The following is a 23919-nucleotide window of genomic DNA, read 5'->3' as shown; positions in this document are numbered from 1 at the left end:
CCAGCATGGCTACCACAGCATTCTGCAGCAATACGCCATCCCATCTGGTTTGCACATAGTCCCACAATATTTTTTTTTTCAACAAGACAATGACCCAACAAACACCTCAAAGCTGTGTAAGGGCTATTTGGCCAAGAAGGAGAGTGATGGAGTGCTGCATCAGATGACCTGGCCTCTACAATCACCCGACATCAACCCAATTGAGATGGTTTGGGATATGTTGGACCGCGGAGTGAAGGAAAAGTAGCCAACAAGTGCTCAGCATATGTGGGAACTCCTTCAAGACTGTTGGAAAAGCATTCCAGGTGAAGCTGGTTGAGAGAATGCCAAGAGTGCGCAAAGGTGTCAAGGCAAGCTGGCTACTTTGAAGAATCTCAAATATAAAATATATTTTGGTTACTACATGATTCCATGTGTGTTATTTCATAGTTTTGTTGTCTTCACTATTATTCTACAATGTAGAAAATAGTAAAAAAAAAATAAAGAAAAACCCTTGAATGAGTCGGTGTCCAAACTTTTGACTGGTACTGTACAACAGTTATTAGAAGGATAGTTGCCTTTATAAATACTGTTAGTAAAGCACATCCGATAAGGTCATCATATGGTAGGCTAAGCCTTAGGCACAGCTCCTCCCGATTCTGAACGTTCCTTTCCTCATAATAGCCTAGGCATAGCTGTTAGACTCGCTAGGCTATGAAAGCGTTCTCCTATGCAGCAGAACAAATTTTGAGAGCAGACTTAACCCCAGGTCTCTTTGTAGTCAGTGACAGTGCCAAGAGTTTTTCTTAATTTGGCTGTGTTGCTCGTAACGTACCATGGCCGTTAGTGTAGCATAACGTTGCCAGGGGCGAACTTGGTGCGTGTATGGTACCGTCCACTTGAACCACTTATACTATACAGTGCATTCAGGAAATATTCAGACCTTTTGACTTTTTCCACATTTTGTTCCGTAACAGCCTTATTCTAAAATGGATTTTAAAAACTCAATCTACACGCACTACCCCATAATGACAAAGCAAAAACAGGTTTTTAGACATTTTTGGAAATGAATTACAAATAAAAAACGATACCTTATTTACATAAGTATTCAGACCCTTTTGCTATGAGACAAAAAATTGATCTCCGGTGCATCCGGTTTCCATTGATCATCCTTGAGATGTTTCTACAACCTTGATTACCGTCATGTGGAACTGGAATAGTACGAACTACTTATTTTCCTTCTTTGGGAAACGTGTGGTTGAGACAGAAATACACTGCTCAAAAAAATAAAGGGAACACTTAAACAACACAATGTAACTCCAAGTCAATCACACTTCTGTGAAATCAAACTGTCCACTTAGGAAGCAACACTGATTGACAATACATTTCACATGCTGTTGTGCAAATGGAATAGACAACAGGTGGAAATTATAGGCAATTAGCAAGACACCCCCAATAAAGGAGTGGTTCTGCAGGTGGGGACCACAGACCACTTCTCAGTTCCTATGCTTCCTGGCTGATGTTTTGGTCACTTTTGAATGCTGGTGGTGCTTTCACTCTAGTGGTAGCATGAGACGGAGTCTACAACCCACACAAGTGGCTCAGGTAGTGCAGCTCATCCAGGATGGCACATCAATGCGAGCTGTGGCAAGAAGGTTTGCTGTGTCTGTCAGCGTAGTGTCCAGAGCATGGAGGCGCTACCAGGAGACAGGCCAGTACATCAGGAGACGTGGAGGAGGCCGTAGGAGGGCAACAACCCAGCAGCAGGACCGCTACCTCCGCCTTTGTGCAAGGAGGAGCAGGAGAAGCACTGCCAGAGCCCTGCAAAATGACCTCCAGCAGGCCACAAATGTGCATGTGTCTGCCCAAACGGTCAGAAACAGACTCCATGAGGGTGGTATGAGGGCCCGACGTCCACAGGTGGGGGTTGTGCTTACAGCCCAACACCGTGCAGGACGTTTGGCATTTGCCAGAGAACACCAAGATTGGCAAATTCGCCACTGGCGCCCTGTGCTCTTCACAGATGAAAGCAGGTTCACACTGAGCACGTGACAGACGTGACAGAGTCTGGAGACGCCGTGGAGAACGTTCTGCTGCCTGCAACATCCTCCAGAATGACCGGTTTGGCGGTGGGTCAGTCATGGTGTGGGGTGGCATTTCTTTGGGGGGCCGCACAGCCCTCCATGTGCTCGCCAGAGGTAGCCTGACTGCCATTAGGTACCGAGATGAGATCCTCAGACCCCTTGTGAGACCATATGCTGGTGCGGTTGGCCCTGGGTTCCTCCTAATGCAAGACAATGCTAGACCTCATGTGGCTGGAGTGTGTCAGCAGTTCCTGCAAGAGGAAGGCATTGATGCTATGGACTGGCCCGCCCGTTCCCCAGACCTGAATCCAATTGAGCACATCTGGGACATCATGTCTTGCTCCATCCACCAACGCCACGTTGCACCACAGACTGTCCAGGAGTTGGCGGATGCTTTAGTCCAGGTCTGGGAGGAGATCCCTCAGGAGACCATCCGCCACCTCATCAGGAGCATGCCCAGGCGTTGTAGGGAGGTCATACAGGCACGTGGAGGCCACACACACTACTGAGCCTCATTTTGACTTGTTTTAAGGACATTACATTAAAGTTGGATCAGCCTGTAGTGTGGTTTTCCACTTTAATTTTGAGTGTGACTCCAAATCCAGACCTCCATGGGTTGATAAATTGGATTTCCATTGATTTATTTTTGTGATTTTGTTGTCAGCACATTCAACTATGTAAAGAAAAAAGTATTTAATAAGATTATTTCATTCATTCAGATCTACGATGTGTTATTTTAGTGTTCCCTTTATTTTTTTGAGCAGTATATAATGATAAAAAACAACTTCTCATTTGGAAAACAGCCTACGTGGCATCGATATGAGTCAAAAACATTTATTCTGTCAAAATTGACTACAAAGTGTAAATAATTATGGTCATAAAGTCAGTCTGGTCCAAAGCAGAGTTTTGTAAATGAGTATGTCACAATGTAAATTAAGGTTGGGTTCATTTCAATCCTGTTTACAGCTGTCAGCACACAAGTAATCATAAATTCGGAGCGCAGCTGCACGCAAGCCAATTGTAATGCCTGTGGTAATTAGGGACCATGAGACAATACTGTATGTTAAAATTATATTGGCTCCAAATTTCAATGACTTAACCTCAAACCAACTAAATTGTAGATATTCATATACAAATATTGAAAGCATTTAATACTAAAAGCTGTCCAACATGAAAATATTGTCTAATTTACATTGTGTAATTCATTTACTGATGGTCCCTAACTAGCCCCAGAGATATGCTATCAAAAGTCAAACCAAGTTTGCTACGGTCGCACAACAGCCAGCTGAAGCTAATTGGCTAAAGAATTTGGCTAACTCTTCCCACATGCAAACACCCTCACACACATGAGACATCTGCATTGAACCACACCCCGAAATCAACTCAAGCTGTAAAATAGTGGTCTGGTCCAGAAACGAACCCTAGAGTGTAATACAGCCATCTGCCCATAGATCTTTGCTTAGCACGATAGCCTCTTTTCAACAAACCTTTCTTATCCACATTGCTGGTGACTTTAGGTGTCATGACTCATGGCCACTGCAAAAGTAGTGCCATCAACAAGAACTTCTCACCGTCTCTTTTCAGTGTGACACAGGATCGATAATATGTTTGTTAAATGACACATTATGATACAGGTTTATAGGTTGTGAACTTAGTCGCTGTAACATTTTTGATATCACTGACAACTTCAACAGGGAAGCTGTATTTACACTGAAAAGAGTGGTGGGGGGGCATGTAATCAATAACGGCACACTAGCTGTAGTGTTTTGTTTTCTCTGTAATAGTAGTCAATAGAACAATGATCGGTTCAATGCCCTCTTGTCCAGCTATTTTAGATCTCAGGAAGCAATTTGTGAGTTTGTTAACTTGACTGCAGTGCTGCTAAAGGCACTGGAAGGCTGAGTGTGGCATTCCAGTTGGTCTTGGTTAGCTAGCTACAGGGCCTTCACAAAGTATTTACACCCCTTGACTTTTTCCACATTTTGTTGTTTTACAGCCTGAATTTAAGGTGGATTAAATAGAGATGTTGTGTTACTGGCCTACACACAATACCCCATAATGTCAAAGTGGAATTATGTTTTTAAAAATGTATAAAAAAATGAAAAGCTGAAATGTCTTGAGTCATTCAAACCCTTTTGTTATTACAATCCTAAATAAGTCCTGAATACAAAGTGTTATTTTGGGGGCAAATCGAACAACGCATCCCTGTGTACCACTCTTCATATTTTCAAGTATGGTGGTGGCTGCATCATGTTATGGGTATGCTTGTAATCGGCAAGGACTAGGGAGTTTTTTGGGATAAAAAGAAATGGAATAGAATTAAGCACAGACGAAAACCTGGTTCAGTCTGCATTCCAACAGACACTGGGAGACAAATTCACATTTCAGCAGGATAATAAACTAAAACAAGGCCAATCATACACTGGAGTTGCTTACCAAGACAACATTGAATGTTCTTGAGTGGCCTAGTTACAGTTGTGTCTTATATCTGCTTGAGAATCTATGGCAAGACTTGAAAATGGTTGTCTAGCTATGATCAACACCCAACTTGACACAGCTTGAATCATTTTTAAAAGAATAATTTGCAAATATTGTACAATCTAGGTGTGCAAAGCTCTTAGAGACATTCCCGCAGAGACTCACAACTGTAATTGCTGCCGAAGGTGATTCTAACATTTATTGACTCGGGATTGAATACTTATCTAATCAAGATATGTTAGTGTTATATAAGTTCCCTGTGGCTCAGTTGGTAGAGCATGGTGTTTGCAACGCCAGCATGGTATGTGCAACGCCAGGGTTGTGGATTCGATTCCCATGGGGGGCCAGTACAAAAAAAATGCATGAAATGAAATGTATGCATTCACTACTGTAAGTCGCTCTGGATAAGAGTGTCTGCTAAATGACTAAAATGTAAATATGTTTCATATAACAGTACCAGTCAAAAGTTCGGACACACCTACTCATTCAAGGGTTTTTCTTTATTTGTACTATTTTCTACTTTGTAGAATAATAGTGAAGACATCAAAAGTATGAAATAACACATGGCATCATGTAGTAACCAAAAAAGTGTTAAACAAATCAAAATATATTTGAGATTCTTCAAAGTAGCCACCCTTTTTGTATTGATGTCAGCTTTGCACACTCTTGGTATTCTCTCAACCAGCTTCATGAGGTAGTCACCTGGAACGCATTTCAATTAACAGGTGTGCCTTGATAAAAGTTAATTTGTGGAATTCCTTTCCTTCTTAATTCGTTTGAGCCAATCAGTTGTGTTGTGACAAGGTAGGGGTGATGTTCAGAAGATATCCCTATTTGGTAAAAGACCAAGTCCATATTATGGCAAGAACAGCTCAAATAAGCAAAGAGAAGCGACGGTCCATCGTTACTTTAAGACATGAAGGTCAGTCAATCCGGAAAATTTCTAGAACTTTGAAAGTTTCTTCAAGTGCAGTCGCAAAAACCATCAAGCGCTATGATGAAACTGGCTCTCATGAGGACCTCCACAGGAAAGGAAGACCCAGAGTTGCAAGCAAACCTACATTGAGCAGGAAACGGACAGCTGAATTTCAAAAGTTTTTAGTCAGATAATGTTACAATTTCCTACTTCCACACCTTTCAGGAAAGATTGCATTGTCCTGCAAACAATTCACAGATTTAAAAAGATGATTTCTCATCAGTTGGCTAGCAGATCACCAATTAAATTTGTACATTAAATAGTACCTGCAAAACACCAGTCTCAACGTCAACAGTGAAGAGGCAACTCTGGGATGCTGGCCTTCTAGGCGGAGTTGCAAAGAAAAAGCCATATCTCAGACTGGCCAATAAAAAGAAAAGCTTAAGATGGGCAAAAGAACACACACACTGGACAGAGGAACTCTGCCTAGAAGGCCAGCATCCCGGATTCGCCTCTTCACTGTTGACGTTGAGACTGACATTTTGCGGGTACTATTTAATGAAGCTGCCAGTTGAGGACTTGTGAGGCGTCTGTTTCTCAAACTAGACACTCTAATGTACTTGTCCTCTTGCTCAGTTGTGCACCGGGGCCTCCCACTTCTTTCTATTCTGCTTAGAGCCAGTTTGCGTTGTTCTGTGAAGGGAGAAGTACACAGCGTTGTACGAGATCTTCAGTTTCTTGGCAATTTCTTGCATGGAATAGCCTTCATTTCTCAGAACAAGAATAGACTGGCGAGTTTCAGAAGAAACTTTGTTTCTGGCCATTTTGAGCCTGTAATCGAACCCACAAATGCTGATGCTGATGCTCCAGATACTCAACTAGTCTAAAGAAGGCCAGTTTTATTGCTTATTTAATCAGCACAACAGTTTCAGCTGTGCTAACAAAATTGCAAAAAGGGTTTTCTAATGATCAATTAGCCTTTTTTTAAATGATCAACTTGGATTAGCTAACACAACGTGCCATTGGAACACAGGAGTGATGGTTGCTGATTATGGGCCTCTGTACACTTGTGTAGATATTCCATAAAAAATCTGCCGTTTCCAGCTACAATAGTAATTTACAACATTAACAATGTCTACACTGTATTTCTGATCAATTTGATGTTATTTTAATGGACAATTTTTTTTGTGTGCTTTTCTTTCAAAAACAAGGACATTTCTAAGTGACCCCAAACTTTTGAACGGTAGTGTATGTCATAGCTGACACCCCATTCTTTTTGCAGACTTTTTATAATCTTAATCCGGAGGAGATACAGTATTTAAGAGTTTTTGGTCCACATGTTAGCATAAAAACCTGAGGAAGATTTAATCGTAACTCCATTACCAAAGTTTGCATTGGCACAGTTCTTCCACTAAATTAGTTTTAGCACGTTTTTCTTTTCAAATTGTTAAAAGTAGTCATTTTGCATAGAATTGTATGGTTTGTTCAACTTTGAAATCATTGTTTTTTTTGTTTGGTATGAGTCAAAGCATAATTCCATTACCTTGGAATTACCCTTGTATTGTTTAGTGTTTGATCATTCTCGGTAGTGAACTTTTATATTGTTTTATTTTGCCCTCTCATGTCACTTTTCAATAATATAGGCAGATATTCTGAGAGTCTGGCTTCTAATTTATTCATCATGTGATCAGTTTGAACTGAAAATGATAACCCATATCCAGGTTACTTTTAACTGACTGCAGTTCAAAATTAAAAAAGTCACTGGCACATCTGAGCTATCCTGTTGCAGGTACATGGTAACAAAGAGAACTTTAAAGAAAAGCGAAACCTGCACACTGCTGTTGTTAGTATCACTGTTATTTTATTGAAGCTTACGTGTCAGCCTAACTGAGTGCAGTTAGCATTGTTTCCATTATCATATATTTTTCATATGAACTTGGTCCATGTAAACATTTTGGTGGTTGGGCACAATGGAGAGATGGTAAAATGCTCTGCCACCGCTGATAGGATTAAGGGCTTGAGTAACTAGGCTATGTATTTTTGCTGATAACACATTAACCTTTGATTGTCTCTGGTCTGGGAGCATTGTTTATACGTGCATTACCAGGCATGTCTGAGGCACCTCTGTAGGTAACTGAGAGGATTAGCATGTATGTTGTATTGCAGCCTGTTAGATTGTCACCAAGTTAAAACATTTGTCTGTCACAGTAGACTGAACACCTTGCGTAGGATATGGCTGACAAAATGTTTGGCTTACAGAGAAGGTAAGACATGCACTTGTGACCTGAGCAGTGACAGCACAACCATTACCCTCTGTAGAGACTGAACTTTGGCTGATTGCTGTGAAGGTCCAATGCTGCTGTTTCCTCCTTGTTCTGGGTTTGGCCTGAGAGTCCGATGTTGGTGAACTTGCTTGCTGGACGGGAATGTTCTTCTAGAAGTCCTACGTCCTAATTTATCGGGACCTACTTTACATGATGCAGAGATTTGTCCCAACACAGAAATGACTGATTGCCAGTTGCTTGACGTTTTACTTTAGTTGTACGTATGAAATATTTATAAAAAGTGTGAGGCATTGATGCGTTTGTGATTTTGGACAACCACTTGTATGTTTTCTCTTTCCAGGCCTAGCATGTCTCACCCACATCTGGTGAAGAAGGGTCGCGAGCACCGAAAAATTGAGCTGCAAAGAGACTTCACCGTGGCCTCACCGGCTGAGTTTGTCACCCGCTTCGGTGGAAACCGTGTGATAGATAAGGTAAGATATCCCTCCCTGTCTGTCTGTGGCTTTTTTGGATGCATGTCACTAAATGTGTGTCTCTCTTGACTAAACTCCTCCTCCTACGAGCAACAGACAACAAAATAGTGTCAAAAGTTGAGTTGAGTACTGTTTACTTTCTTCTCTTTTTTTTCTTTCCCTCTCTTTCTCTCTCGCTTTTTCTCTTTCTCTCCTTTTTCTTTCTCTCTCTCTCTTTTTCTCTCTCGCTCTTCTCGCTTTCTTTCTCTCTCTCTCACACGTTTTATCTTTCACAAGGTGCTGATAGCTAATAATGGCATAGCGGCGGTCAAATGTATGCGTTCCATCCGCCGTTGGTCCTATGAGATGTTCCGGAATGAGAGGACCATCCGTTTTGTGGTGATGGTCACCCCCGAGGACCTGAAAGCGAACGCAGGTCAGTGAGACATGTTTTAGCAGGTCATCATCATCAGCTCCAGATGGTTATTCCTCATTGTGTCTCTTGGCACATCTGTAGATAAAGTCGACAGCGAGTCACTCAATTACTCCAAAGAGATGCTTTCCGTGTGAACTTCTCACGAATAACTAATGTGACTGTATGCGTGTGACTCTTCTATAGAGTATATCAAAATGGCGGACCACTATGTACCCGTACCCGGCGGCGCCAACAACAACAACTATGCCAACGTAGAGTTGATAGTGGACATCGCCAAGAGGATCCCTGTACAGGTCAGACGGTGCTCCTCCATCTCCACTCTCACCCACAGGAGAATTCGTTTTTGCTTAGAAGGGACATTACCAATCCCAAATCAAGTCACAATGTTCTATGATGGGTGGACCGGCGGCCATATTGAGTGCACCGATGAATGTTGCTGTCAAATTGGTCTGAGAGGCTTTGTCCCTTCTAGTAATTATATTTTCATGGCTCCGACTCTGATCTCGGTTTTCTTATTGTTCACAGGCGGTCTGGGTTGGATGGGGTCACGCCTCTGAGAACCCCAAACTGCCTGAGCTCTTGGACAAGAACGGAATCTCCTTCTTAGGTACAGCCCGGCATGAAGCTGTTTGTGGATTATTGGATGGTTAACTCGCGTTACAACACAAGCACCATTCATTGTGGTGTGTTGATGTAGATATATATATATTTTTTTGCCTGTGTCTCAGGGCCATCCAGTAAGGCCATGTGGGCCCTGGGTGATAAGGTGGCCTCCTCCATCGTGGCCCAGAGCGCAGACATCCCCACCCTGCCCTGGAGTGGATCAGGTGATATACCCCCTGCCTGCACACTTACCCCCAGATCCCCCCCATCCATCCATCCTTGCATCTTAACCCATTCTCCACACCCCCCATCTGGTATTACAAAAGACTTACAGACAGTATTAGGACTCTGACTGGGTGACTGACTGTTGTGTTTTAACACTAGTGGTTTTGAAGAGGATTCTGTTCTATTCTATACTCTGTCATAACAGTGTATTTGTCCTGAGTTAGGTCTCATGTTATTTTCTGTTGCCTGTGTGGTAGGTCTGAGAGTAGACTGGACAGAGGAGGACCAGAGGCTCGGCCACGTGATCAGCGTGCCTCCAGAGGTCTACGTGCACGGCTGCGTGCGTGATGTTGACGATGGACTGGCGGTAAGCATCTCCACGCCATCGCCAATGCTGAAACCATAGAGACATCCTTTGCAGCATATGACAAATAGTCACTGGAGAGGTATTTAATTCACTCTGTTTGAAATTATGTCCTTTAAGATATCTGAAACGGCGGATTTCAATGTATTTTCTCCCGAGCAATGGAAATGCTGTCCCTAACTCGCTTTTAAACCAAGGTTAATGAACAGTGGAGCAAACTGAAGATGAAACGCGTTGGTTTTAACAATAAAATATTTGATTTCAAGTTTAGGGTTGCTGAATATCCTTTCGTCTTCAATGTGCTTTCTCCTGAAAGGGAGCAGACAGAATTGGCTACCCGGTGGTGATAAAAGCGTCAGAAGGAGGAGGGGGCAAGGGCATCCGGAAGGTGGACAACGCTGAGGACTTTGCCAGCTTCTTTAGACAGGTTTGTGTCGTCGCATTTCACATGCACGCACGCACACACACACACACACACACACACACACACACACACACATTTTACATACTTTATTTGAATCCACATCCACACAGCTAGGCTGCCCATAACAGCTGAAAAACACACACACACACACACACACACACACACACACACACACACACACACACACACACACACACACACACACACACACACACTGCATTGGGATGTCATGTCCATAATTAGCACAACTTTGTGTTACCCTCTTCTAATACAAATCGATGGATCCATCCATCTTCAGGTGCAGGCGGAGGTGCCCGGCTCGCCCATCTTCGTCATGCAGTTGGCCCAGCATGCCCGTCACCTGGAGGTCCAGATCCTTGCCGACCAGTACGGCAACGCCATCTCCCTGTTTGGCCGAGACTGCTCCATCCAGCGGAGACACCAGAAGATCATTGAGGAGGCCCCGGCCACCATGGCATCTTCCACCACCTTTGAGCACATGGAGCAGGTGAGACATAGAGGGCCTTTCTTTGTCATTGTGTTCTCCATTGTAATGACGATTCTCCACTTTGACATTTAGATACCCTTTTTTCGGCCATTTCACTGTTCCATAGTTGTGTTCATTAGGGCACAAAAGGGAAAATGTAATCCCTCCCTGTTTTAGTCAGTTATCTTCCGCTTGGTGCCTAATGAACACAAGCCCCCTCCCCCATGTCAGTATGCAGTGCGGATGGCTAAGATGGTGGGTTACGTGAGCGCAGGCACCGTGGAGTACCTCTTCTCTGAAGACGGGAGCTTCCATTTCTTAGAGCTCAACCCCCGTCTGCAGGTGGAACACCCCTGCACAGAGATGATTGGGGATGTCAACCTGCCCGCCGCCCAGCTACAGGTACGCAGCAGCCAGAGATCAGGGTTTAATCTCGTCCTTTGACTTAGTTAATGGTCGCATTCCATTTTTTTTCTCGCAATCTCAGTAAAATGTCATATTAATGTGGTTGTTGAGATGTTCTGAAAGCTTTAGGAACTGTGAATAGTTCCTTGGGAATAGACAATGTTAACTTGGTCTTTCTCCTTTGTTGTAGATAGCCATGGGGATCCCCCTCCACAGGATCAAAGACATCCGCATGCTTTATGGAGAGACCCCTTGGGGGGACACCACCATCAACTTTGAGGCCCCCGACTGTGTACCCAGACCCCGGGGACACGTCATCGCGGCCCGCATCACCAGCGAGAACCCAGACGAGGTGTGCATTCTACAGGGCTGACTGGCCATATTCTTAACAAGAGATGGCATGGGTTCTGCAGGCTCTGACCTCCTGTCCTCCTTCCTTGTCACTCGCAGGGCTTCAAGCCCAGCTCGGGCACAGTGCAGGAGCTCAACTTCTGCAGCAGTAAGAACGTGTGGGGCTACTTCAGTGTCGGGGCTACCGGGGGGTTGCACGAGTTTGCCGACTCCCAGTTCGGCCACTGCTTCTCCTGGGGGGAGAACCGAGAGGAGGCCATTTCGTGAGTCCTTCCTTGCCTTGTTGTGTTGTAGACTAGACTATCAGTTATTCTGATGAAGTCCCTATCGACCGCTAGCCCCTACTCCCTAACCACTCCTGTAGACCTGAGAGAATACGATAGGTGGAAGCAATATGGTGACATTTTCACCTGGCCAATCAGAAGGCAAGATGAAGCTATTATCAAAGTGCTCTCAGATGTACAGGAGTGATTTGGGTGTATGGGCTCGGCTCAGATCCATTTGGAATTCTGCATGAGTTGGTGGTTTGTGTGTTGGTGTCTTACCGTACCTGAGGGGTGATAGTAGTGGTGGTTACTGTGTGGTGGTGCAGGAACATGGTGGTGGCCATGAAGGAACTGTGTATCCGTGGGGACTTCAGGACCACGGTGGAGTACCTCATCAAGCTGCTGGAGACAGAGAGCTTCAGGAACAACGACATCGACACCGGCTGGTTGGATAATCTCATCGCAGATAAAGTTCAGGTAGAGGACCCTTGTGGAATATGAACATAAATCTTTAAAAAGTCAATCCTGTAAGACTACAGTTGATTAAAAGCAAATCTCCAACGTCTCTGTGTGTGAAAGCATCTCCAACGTGTGTGTTTTCTCCCTGAAGGCGGAGAGGCCAGACACCATGCTGGGCATTGTCTGCGGGTCGTTACACGTGGCGGACGCCAGTTTCAGGAAGAGCATGTCTGACTTCCTGCACTCACTGGAAAGGTGGCCTTCTATAGCCCAATTCACATTCTCACCCCCCCTTCTCCCTGAAGTGTGCAATTGTTACTTCACCCTCAAGGCTGAAAAAGTTTAGGATTGGCATAGAGTTAGATGGAGTGTTTTTCTGCCATATTTGTTACAACCAATCCAATGCTTATAAATCCTTTAGGGGGAGTGAACAAGTAGATACCTGGGGAGAAGGAAGAGAATCCGAATATCACCTTTGTCGGTCCAATGTGTTATTGCTGTGATGTTGTACACCTGTCTAAATCCAGTATGTGAAATGTCCTTCTGTAGGGGCCAGGTGCTGCCTGCAGCCAGTTTGCTCAATACTGTCGAGGTGGACCTGGTCTATGAGGGGATCAAATACTGCCTCAAGGTACGAAGACCTCTCATTACACCTTTCTCATTCTCTGTCATGACTTGATCTTATCATCTCAGGGATAAGTGCTTCTACGTCTGCATTGCTTGCTGTTTGGAGTTTTAGGCTGGGTTTCTGTACAGCACTTTGTGACATCTGCTGATGTTAAAAGGGCTTTATAAATACATTTGATTAGGGGCGAATTGTAATTTCAGTCAAATTTTCACTTAGTCTCTTATTGACATCAATGCATGACTAAGTAAAATTCATTTCAAGTGGAAGTTAGGATTTGCCCCTCAGAGTTATCAACCAATAAGACTTCAACATTGTTTGTGACTGACAGGTGGCTCGCCAGTCCCCCACCACGTGCGTTGTCATCATGAATGGCTCGGACATTGAGATCGATGTCCACCGGCTGAGCGACGGTGGCCTCTTGCTCTCCTACAACGGCAGCAGCTACACCACCTACATGAAAGAGGAAGTGGACAGGTGGGACTTTCTGTCGGGTGGATGGATGGGCCATTAAGACAATTCTTTTGCCATCATGAACATATGTATTTGTAACCCTCTAGCTACCGGATCACTGTTGGCAACAAGACGTGTGTGTTTGAGAAGGAGAAAGACCCTACAGTGCTGAGGTCGTCCTCTGCTGGTAAGCTCCTGCTGTACCTGGTGGAGGACGGAGGCCATATCTGTGCAGGGAACTCGTATGCAGAGATCGAGGTGAGCGAGGATTCCATAAGAACTTACTGTATGTCTACAGGTTTGGTTTTCATAATTAGATAATCGTTACATGGGTAGTCAGTCCTGTTTGTGCGTGCGCGTACGTGCGCCGACTGACTTCTGCGCTGCGTCTGCAGGTCATGAAGATGGTGATGACACTGACAGTGGTGGAGTCTGGCTGTGTCCGCTATGTGAAGAGGCATGGGGCGGTGCTGGAGCCTGGCTGTGTGGTGGCACGCATGGACCTGGACAACCCCAGCAGCATCCATCCAGCAAGTCACCCCCTCACCTACTGTAATACAACTATATGGCTGCATCTGAACTGGCCCACTATCCCATATATATACTGTACTATATAGGGAATAGGGTGCCATTTCGGACACAGCCTGTAACACAGCTATTATAGTAGGCATTCTTATCACATAATACAGTACAAATCACATAGCAGTGCAATAGGTTTAAAACATACACCACCGTTCAAGAAAGCTTGGGGTCACTTAGAAATGTCCTTGTTTTCCATAAAAACATACATGAAATGAGTTACAAAATGAATAGGAAATGTAGTCAAGATGTTGACAAGGTTATAAATAATGATTTTTAATTGAAATAATAATTGTGTCCTTCGAACTTTGCTTTTGTCAAAGAATCCTCCATTTGCAGCCTTGCAGACCTTCGGCATTCTAGTTTTCAATTTGTTGAGATAATCTGAAGAGATTTCACCCATGCTTCCTGAAGCATCTCCCACAGTCAAGCTGCTCCAACAACAGCTCAATAGGGTTGAGTTCTGGTGACTGTGCTGGCCACTCCATTATAGACAGAATACCAGCTGACTGCTTCTTCCCTAAATAGTTCTTGCATAGTTTGGAGCTGTGCTTTGGGTCATTGTCCTGTTGTAGGAGGAAATTGGCTCCAATTAAGCGCTGTCCACAGGGTATGGCATGGCGTTGCAAAATGGAGTGATTGCCTTCCTTCTTCAAGATCCCTTTTACCTTGTACAAATCTCCCACTTTACCACCACAAAGCACCCCCAGACCGTCACATTGCCTCCACCATGCTTGACAGATAGCGTCAAGCACTCCTCCAGCATCTGTTCTTTTTTTCTGCGTCTCACGAATGTTCTTCTTTGTGAGCCGAACTTAGATTCGTCTGTCCATAGGACTTTTTTCCAATCTTCCTCTGTCCAGTGTCTGTGTTCTTTTGCCCATCTTAATCTTTTCTTTTTATTGGCCAGTCTGAGATATGGCTTTTTCTTTGCAACTCTGCCTAGAAGGCCAGCATCCCGGAGTCGCCTCTTCACTGTTGACTGGTGTTTTGCGAGTACTATTTAATGAAGCTGCCAGTTGAGGACTTGTGAGGCGTCTGTTTCTCAAACTAGACACTCTAATGTACTTGTCCTCTTGCTCAGTTGTGCACTGGGGCCTCCCACTTCTCTTTCTATTGTGGTTAGAGCCAGTTTGCGCTGTACTGTGAAGGGAGAAGTACACAGCGTTGTACGAAATCTTCGGTTTCTTGCCAATTTCTCGCATGGAATAGCCTTCATTTCTCAGAACGAGAATTGACTGGCGAGTTTCAGAAGAAAGTTATTTGTTTCTGGCCATTTTGAGCCTGTAATCGAACCCACAAATGCTGATGCTCCAGATACTCAACTAGTCTAAAGAAGACCAGTTTTATTGCTTCTTTAATTAGCCCAACAGTTTTCAGCTATGCTAACATAATTGCAAATGATCAATTAGCCTTTTAAAATTATCAACTTGGACTAGCTAACACAAAGTGCCATTGGGACCCAGGATTGATGGTTGCTGGTAATGGGCCTCTGTTCGCCTATGTAGATATTCCATGAAGAATCTGCAGTTTCCAGCAACAATAGTAATTTACAACATTAACAATGTCTACACTGTATTACTGATAAATATTTTGTTATTTTAATGGACAAAAAATTTGCTTTACTTTCAAAAACAAGGACATTTCTAAGTGACCCCAAACATTTGAACGGTAGTGTACATCATGTAAATCACACGCCTTCACATAGGCATGGACAACAACCCACCTACCCAACAGTCCCATCAGTCAGCATGTCAATAGCAGGGATGACGCAGTGGTCAGTTACACATTTTGAAGGCTGGTTTATATCTTAATCTCTGTCTTCCTGTGGATCTCTTAGGTGGAGCTGAACACGGCCCCTCTCCCAGCCCAGCAGCCGCTGCCCATTGTGGGGGAGAAGATCCACCAGGTCTTCCACATGGTCCTGGAAAACCTGGTCAAGGTCATGGACGGCTACTGCCTCACCGAGCCCTACTTCAGCAACAAGGTGGGGGCCTCCACCTACTGCAGCGCTGCACATGCCAATAGAGTGGCCGCAAGGTTCCAGGTCGACATTATTATTGTAGTCGAGCAGATTATCAGATCGCATAATGCCCCAAAGAAGTGTTTTATCTTCTCCGGAACCACGTAAATCTTATGATTGCTATAAAGACAAGTTGGAATGCGGGCAATTGCATCCCTTGTGCACACTGTAGAATGGGAATGTTGATTGAGCTGTGGGACAAGGGTGTGATATGAGGGTGTGATGACAGTATGTTCCCCCCACCCCTTCAGGTGAAGCTCTGGGTGGGCATCCTGATGAAGACCCTGCGGGACCCCTCGCTGCCCCTGCTGGAGCTGCAGGAGATCATGACCAGCGTGTCCAGCCGTATCCCGCCCGGTGTGGAGAAGGCAATCCGCAAGGTCATGGCCCAGTATGCCAGTAACATCACCTCGGTGCTCTGCCAGTTCCCCAGCCAAAGGGTGAGTGACTTAGCCTGGAATCCTAACTGGTATGCTCCATTTGACCATTCTCACTTCGCCAAAGTGAGTGGCCTCGGAGTACCTTAGTAGCAGGTTGGTCCCCACATCTGTTTGTGCTGTCTTGCCAACTCTTACAGTCATTGTCAGGCACCATACAATCGCCACCACATGATCAGACTTGGGACTGGAAATTGAATAAATGCATAGTGAACTGCATCCACCTCTCAGCTAATGAAGTGAATCATTCTACAGTATGCCTGCTGAATTTGTTCCCCCTCCATTTTAGATTGCCTGTATCCTGGACAGCCATGCGGCCACCCTACAGAGGAAGGCTGACCGGGAAGTGTTCTTCATGAACACTCAGAGTATCGTCCAGCTGGTGCAGAGGTCCCACTTCTCTTATTTCACATCTGAATCATCACTCCATAACAGACATGACTTCAGATATATGTTTTAGTGGATTGTGATATGAATTTGTCACAGGTACCGCAGTGGAATCCGGGGTTACATGAAGTCTGTGGTGCTTGATCTGCTCAACCGTTACCTTCAGGTTGAGATGCAGTTCCAGCAAGGTGATTGGTGTTTCACTGTGGATATAATCAAGACATAGACTGTATCCTGCTGTTGTATGAGTTATTTTGTATTGTGGTGATACATGGTATGCCAATATTTTTCCTTTTGTGAACAGCTCACTACGACAAGTGTGTGATCAACCTGAGGGAGCAGTACAAGCCTGACATGACCCCTGTGCTGGAGAGCATCTTTTCTCACGCCCAAGTCTCCAAAAAGAACATCCTGGTCACTATGCTTATTGTAAGGCTACTTTCTCAACTTAACACCCACAGCTCTGCCTCCACTTGATGAAAAACAAGTGAAGCTTAAACATCAATTCAGCCTCAATCTTTATAAAGGAAAATGCATTGCGCAAATGTTTATGCGGAGGGGTCAACCAACACAACCTGCAAGCTGTTCCTCTGCTTGACTTTGTCATTGGTAATTGAAACCCAGCCTGGTCTCATAGACTAGACGTAGCATAGTAAATGTAAATCCGGGACACTGAAATTATACTGAACAAAAATATAAATGCAACATGCAACAATTGCAAAGATTTTACTGAGTTACAGTTCATTTAAGGAAATCAGTCAATTGAAATGAATTCATTAGGCCCTAATCTATTGATTTCACATGACTGGGAATACAGATATGCATCTGTTGGTCACAGATGCCTTAAAAAAAAAGTAGGGGTGTGGATAAGAACCAGTCAGTATCTGGTGTGACCACCATTTGCCTCATGCAGAGCGACACATCTCCTTAGCATAAATTTGATCAGGCTGTTGATTGTGGCCTGTGGAATGTTGTCCCACTCCTGTTCAATGACTGTGCGACGTTGCTGGAAATTGGTAGGAACTGGAACACGCTGTCATACACGTTGATCCAGAGCATTCCAAACATGCTCAATGGGTGACCTGTCTGGTGAGTATGCAGGCCATGGATGCAGGCCATGGAAGAACTGGGACATTTTCAGCTTCCAGGAATTGTGTACAGATTCATGCGTCATGTGGCCGTGCATTATCATGCTGAAACATGAAGTAATAGCGGCGGATGAATGGCACGACAATGGGCCTCGGGTATCTCTGTGCATTCAAATTGCCGTCGATAAAAGGCAATCGTGTTTGTTGTCTGTAGTTTATGCCGTCCAAAACCATAACCCCACCGCCACCATGGGGCGCACTGTTCACAATGTTGACATCAGCAAACCGCTCACCCACACAACGCCATAAACGGGGTCTGCGGTTGTGAGGCCAGTTGGATGTACTGCCACATTTTTTAAAACAATGTTGGAGGCAGCTAATTGTAGATAAATTAATATTACATTTTCTGGCAACAGCTCTGGTGTACATTCCTGCAGTCAGCATGCCAATTGCAGGCTCCCTCAAAACTTGAGACATCTGTGGCATTGTGACAAAACTGCTCATTTTTAGTGGCCTTTTATTGTCCCCAGCACAAACCTGTGTAATGATCATGCTTTTTAGTCATCTTCTTGATATGCCACACCTGTCAGGTGGATGGATGGATTATCTTGGCAAAGGAGAAATTCTCACTGACAGCGATGCAAACAAATTTGTGCACAGAATTTGAGCGAAATAAGCTTTTTTGTCCGTATGGAAGATTTCTGGGATATTTTATTTCAGCTCATGAAACATGGGACCAACACTTTACATGTTGCGTTTATATTTTTGTTCAGTGTACTATGACATGTTACGTTTGGCAAAAACGTTACGTTTGGCAAAAACGAAAGTCGGGTGGTTGGTCGGGGTGAGCTTATAACTGGGGGGGTGGGCATATAGCGCAAATGTCTAGCAACTTTTCGAATCTCATCACGGAAAACTTTAGTCTTTTAGCTAATTAGCAACTTTTTAACTACTTTGCAACTACTTAGCATGTTAGTTAACCCTTTCCCTAAACTTAACCCTTTAACCTAACTCCTAAACCCTAGCCTAGCTAACAGTAGCCAGCTAGCTAATATTAGCCACCTAGCTAGAATTTTGCAAATTCGTAAAATATTATACATTTTACAAATTCAAACCTATAGGTTTTGCAAATTTGTAACTTATTGTACATTTGCAAATTCTTACCATATAATACGAATTGTAATTCGTAACATATCAAATGAAATGGGTGATGGACATCCACAAATGAATACATACCATACAGAATAATACGAAATGCTCTGAGACCAGTTTCTGAAACCACACCTGTCTTTATAATACATTGTAATAATTTTCAGTGAACCCGCAATGCAGTTTTCCTACATATGTAGTTTATTGTATTGGGGCCATGTTTTACATCTCTCTAATGCTAATAGGGAGTGGGTTGTGTATCCCTGCTGATGTTTAGGATCAGCTGTGTGGCCGGGACCCCACCGTAACAGACGAGCTGATGGCCATCCTGAACGAGCTCACACAGCTCAACAAGATGGAGAACTCAAAGGTGGCTCTGCGTGCCAGACAGGTACGTTTCACAACTGTTTGTACTGAATGACGTTTTCCCACAATGGAGTGTACCGTTCTTCAACATTCTAAGACTTCAGTCAGACTGGTAAGACCTTAGTCAGATAAGATGATAGATAGGCAGTTTAGTAGCTACAAAGCAACAGATATTGATGGACAAGTGTGTATTTTGCAGGTTTTGATAGCTTCCCATCTGCCCTCTTACGAACTGAGGCACAACCAGGTGGAGTCCATCTTTCTGTCTGCCATTGACATATATGGGCACCAGTTCTGCCCAGAGAACCTGAAGGTGAGCATCATATTTTCTGCGCTGTATGCAAAACAGCATTTTTTTGTTTGTTGACTTACACAACATCTAAAGGAAAATATTGCTTTTCCCCTCGGCAGAAACTCATCCTGTCTGAGACCACCATCTTCGATGTTTTGCCCAATTTCTTCTACCACTCTAACCGGGTGGTGTGCATGGCTGCCTTGGAGGTGAGCATAGTGAACAGCATATAAACCGGATTTGGCTTCCTCCTGATGGAGATCATTTCGCAAAAATTCTCCCTTATGTTCTCTTCCCGCTGTCCCCTCCCTATAGGTGTACGTACGCAGGGGCTACATTGCTTACGAGCTGAACAGCCTCCAGCATCGCCAGTTGCAGGACGGGACGTGTGCTGTAGACTTCCAGTTCATGTTGCCGTCGTCCCACCCCAACAGGTACCCAGCCAATGGCAGACACCAGTTCTCTGCCAGCGTCATAAATCAGCTCTACACCAAACTCACTATCCTATCTCCCTGCTATGGAATTCAGATCATTGTGACCGTTGCAACATACAATACAAGGCTTCCATAGCTGCCAGGTACAAGTGTTCCATAGCTGCCAGGTACAAGTGTTCCATAGCTGCCAGGTACAAGTGTTCCATAGCTATCAGATCTCCCCTGGTGCCAAAAAGTGACCAGTAAGAAGTCTGTGAGTTGAGATAAACTGGGGGATTCGAAAACAGACATAGAAATGACAGTTACTTTACAACACAAAGTTACAACTCTGCCATTATGATAACTGTGTCAAAAGAAAAGTTGTTTGTAGTTAATTCACTATTCACCACGTAAGGCTTTAATTATGTTAAGCAATGTGAATGGAAATCTATTGTATCTGGTTTCTTTTTTTTTGGGGGGGGGGGTGGTGTGTGTGTGTATCTTTGTTAGCGAATGAGCCAATTGATGTTCAGTCCCTATACTGAGAGCACTAATAAAGCCTGTAACCCCTGGTCATGGTACAGTCTGTCTGCTGCTTCCATTTGGGCAGAGCAGTACACCCTCTCCACCCTTCCTCTTCCTTTTTTTTACCCTTATTTTACTAGGTATGTTGGCTGGGAACACATTCTCATTTACAGCAACGACCTGGGGAATAGTTTCAGGGGAGAGGAGGGGGATGAATGAGCCAATTGTAAGCTGGGGATGATTACCGTAAATTCCGGACTATAAGCCGCAACTTTTTTCCCAGGCTTTGAACCTCGCGGCTTAAACAATGACGCGGCTAATATATGGATTTTTCCCGCTTTCAATTTTTTTTTTCTCCAAAAAAACACATTCTGTGACGTGCTCAGTTTTTTGCCGGCATGAAGCTTTCATTAGACCAATGAAATTGCCGAACGGGTTAAGGTCAAACAACTTTTTTGTTTACTGTTTAGATTAATTCGAGCGCTCTCAAACTTCCCATCATTCTGATTACGGTAGTCATTTTGTCACCCTCATCATGGCAAAGACACAGAGAAATGCATATGAGGCAGCTTAAAGTTGAAGGCGATTGATCTGGCTGTTGGAAAAGGAAATAGAGCTGCTGCACGGGAGCTTGGTCTTAATGAGTCGATGATAAGACGTTGGAAACAGCAGCGTGAGGAAGGTGACTGTGATGGTATGATGGCCAGATTGGGAATTTAGCCAGGACACCGGGGTTAACACCCCTACTCTTACAATAAGTGCCATGGACTCTTTAGTGACCACAGAGAGTCAGGACACCCATTTTACATCCCATCTGAAAGACGGCACCTTACACAGGGCAATGTCCCCAATCACTGCCCTTTTTAGACCAGATGAAAGGGTGCTTCCTACTGGCCCTCCAACACCACTTCCAGCAGCATCTGGTCTCCCATCCAGGGATCGACTAGGACCAACCCTGCTTAGCTTCAGAAGCAAGCCAGCAGTGGGATGCAGGGTGGTATGCCCTTTGGAACAAACCTTCAATATTGTTGTTTTCCCACCGCCACTTTGGGGCAAATAGTCAGACCGAGGTAAACTATTGGGATGAACTGCTGTTATATCAGATTGCTTTCAAGGTGGCAACACTCCGATTCCACAAACCAGGAAAAGGACTTCAGTCATTGTTATTGTTTAAAAAAAAAAAAAAATTCTTACGGATTGTTTTTGAAAAAAATATTTTCAAAGTGCCGCAAATTCTATTTCACTGAAAGTTGGGCCTGATTGCAGAGGCTTAACTTTTCCCTCTGCTCTTATTTGGTTTTTAGTCAGGTTTCATGAATGCAACCTGAAAGATCACAATGGATCTCAATCACACACAGTACAGAAATACAATTACCCATAAGCTGCTTTTAACTTGTTTTTTTTCATGGTGATTATTAATGTGTGCAAAGCTAGAGTATGTCATAAAGTGCTTTGAAACTAATAATAATGCAAGAGGTAAAGGAAGAGCTTTCAGGTGGGATCATCCACTGCTAACATTCACCTGCCAATTGTCTGATTTCAGAGGGAGCAGCCCTACTCTGAACAGGTAGATTACAGCTCCTCCTTCCAGGCATCCTGCCACACGGTGTCTGGCTCTGTCTGTGTATGTCTCCTAGCAATGCATGGCTTTCCCCCCTCTCTTTTTGAAACTGTAAACCTCTGCCGAAGGACTTTCTAATGTTGTGTATTGTTTGTCTTAACTTTCATAGAGATAATTCGCTTTTGGGAGGCACATTTAATTTGTCTGACCTACAGTATGCATTGTGCCTTTTTAAAACCTTGTGTGATTCCTTTGTGACAAAAAGGGGATTCTGTATTCTAACAGAGGCTGATTTGACCCTCGTAGGCCACTGGAGTAATCTGCCCCACCACTTTCAATCAAACACAATCAGTCAATCAGTTCATATTATGAAACGTATTATCAAAGAAAAAAAGTGTCTAGTGAACAAAGATATTGCTGTCTTATGCTTTGTGGAAAGACAACAGGTACAGTATGCTGTTGGCGTCATGCTGTAAACTTGCTGTCAGTTGATCACCAGTGCCTACACTAATTTGTGTCGATGGTTGTTCACCATGCCTAGTGCTGAAGAAAAGCAACCCCCAACCTTAACTGAACATTGCTCTCTGTGCCCACCCCAAACCTACCCAGGAGTCACCAGTGTATCCTCCCTCCCCTCAGGGTGGCGATGCCGGTGAACAGCACAGGGCAGTTTGAGATGAGGCGGCAGGGTAGCGAGCTCTTCCTAGAAGGGGCACTCTCTCCCCCCTGTCAGCGCATGGGGGCCATGGTGGCCTTCCAATGTTTTGAAGACTTTAAAAGGTGAAATAACACAGAGAACAACTCTTGGGTGTCAGGTTTGCATGGTAGAACTATGTATGCTGGGTAATATAGGGTAATAATACGCCTTGTCCTGACCTGACCAGTGTGTCCATCCGCTGGCTGTGTGTGCAGGAACTTTGACGAGGTCATCTCCAGCTTTGCTGACCCGCTCCTGGAGAGCCCGCTGTTCTCTGAGGCCTGCCCCAGCCTCTACGAGGAGGACAACTGCAAGGTGACCATGTGATGGGATCGTGTTACACAGGCTTTACAGACCTTTTGACTGGTGGTGTTTGTGAGCCGCCCCCAAGGGATCCCCTAAATGGACCAAAATATATATTTGCCAAATACTAAAGATTTGTATGTTTATAATATAAGACATTTATATTATTTTGTTATCATCTATGTTAATTAACTGTATATCTCATAGAGTATCTTTAAGAGGATAATTTGGTATATGAGGGGGAAGGCTGAGATTTCTCACTAAGCTGTGATTGATTATTTCCCCTGCGCACCTGCAGAACATGAGGGAGAACCCTATCCATATCATCAATGTGTCCATCAAGTCGGCGGACACAGAGATTGACGATGCCTTGGTCACAGCCTTCGCTGCCTTCGCCCAGTCTAAGGTCAGCAGCACTGTTCACCCCCCCAAACTCTCACAGTAACATGATGGATTTCTCTCATAGGGGGGAATCTTAAAGGGGCTCACCCCTTTATTATTATCCCAGTGTCCTGTGATTTCTGCACTAGGATTATACTTGATTTGATCATTTCTTATTCCAGAAAGTTTTACTCTTTGAGCACGGCATCCGAAGGATCACGTTTTTAGTCGCACAGAGGGTAAGATGTTTCTACAAGACCATTTGAAATAGCCTCGTATGATCATCCTGATCTCCCAAGCTTCCATTCTGTTGCACGGAATCCATGTAGCGAAACAGAATGTAAGCTTGCGAGATCAGAATGGTCATACGAGGCTACATTTGAAATTCCCTTTGTTGTTGTTGAATAAAATGGTGAGTAGTACTCC

General features: G+C 44.2%; 1 protein-coding gene across 5 annotated transcripts in view; it reads left to right on the top strand.

The window, feature by feature from the left end:
* Positions 1-23919, top strand: part of LOC115164864 (acetyl-CoA carboxylase 2) — a 59001-nt gene that overhangs the window by 19453 nt on the left and 15629 nt on the right. For 2 of the 5 annotated variants that reach the window (XM_029717735.1, XM_029717738.1), the window contains 31 exons: positions 8083-8215; positions 8492-8630; positions 8814-8923; positions 9156-9237; positions 9359-9457; positions 9716-9825; positions 10139-10249; positions 10545-10754; positions 10965-11135; positions 11329-11490; positions 11589-11752; positions 12082-12232; positions 12366-12469; positions 12764-12845; positions 13171-13316; positions 13400-13550; positions 13688-13822; positions 15712-15858; positions 16146-16334; positions 16621-16721; positions 16818-16906; positions 17023-17147; positions 19233-19346; positions 19521-19634; positions 19733-19822; positions 19929-20047; positions 22095-22118; positions 22722-22892; positions 23025-23124; positions 23411-23518; positions 23676-23732. In XM_029717735.1, the coding sequence (XP_029573595.1) occupies positions 8083-8215; positions 8492-8630; positions 8814-8923; positions 9156-9237; positions 9359-9457; positions 9716-9825; positions 10139-10249; positions 10545-10754; positions 10965-11135; positions 11329-11490; positions 11589-11752; positions 12082-12232; positions 12366-12469; positions 12764-12845; positions 13171-13316; positions 13400-13550; positions 13688-13822; positions 15712-15858; positions 16146-16334; positions 16621-16721; positions 16818-16906; positions 17023-17147; positions 19233-19346; positions 19521-19634; positions 19733-19822; positions 19929-20047; positions 22095-22118; positions 22722-22892; positions 23025-23124; positions 23411-23518; positions 23676-23732 (3808 nt within the window). Of the gene's footprint in view, positions 1-8082; positions 8216-8491; positions 8631-8813; positions 8924-9155; positions 9238-9358; positions 9458-9715; positions 9905-10138; positions 10250-10544; positions 10755-10964; positions 11136-11328; positions 11491-11588; positions 11753-12081; positions 12233-12365; positions 12470-12763; positions 12846-13170; positions 13317-13399; positions 13551-13687; positions 13823-15711; positions 15859-16145; positions 16335-16620; positions 16722-16817; positions 16907-17022; positions 17148-19232; positions 19347-19520; positions 19635-19732; positions 19823-19928; positions 20048-22094; positions 22119-22721; positions 22893-23024; positions 23125-23410; positions 23519-23675; positions 23733-23919 lie in introns of those variants that run through there. The other 3 variants (XM_029717736.1, XM_029717737.1, XM_029717740.1) reach the window with 3 other exon arrangements.

This window comes from Salmo trutta, chromosome 27 (genome assembly GCF_901001165.1).
Source record: "Salmo trutta chromosome 27, fSalTru1.1, whole genome shotgun sequence".
NCBI classification, from domain to species: Eukaryota; Metazoa; Chordata; class Actinopteri; order Salmoniformes; family Salmonidae; genus Salmo; species Salmo trutta.
Note: the sequence above shows the minus strand (reverse complement) of the source record. Positions and strands in the feature narration are given on the sequence as shown.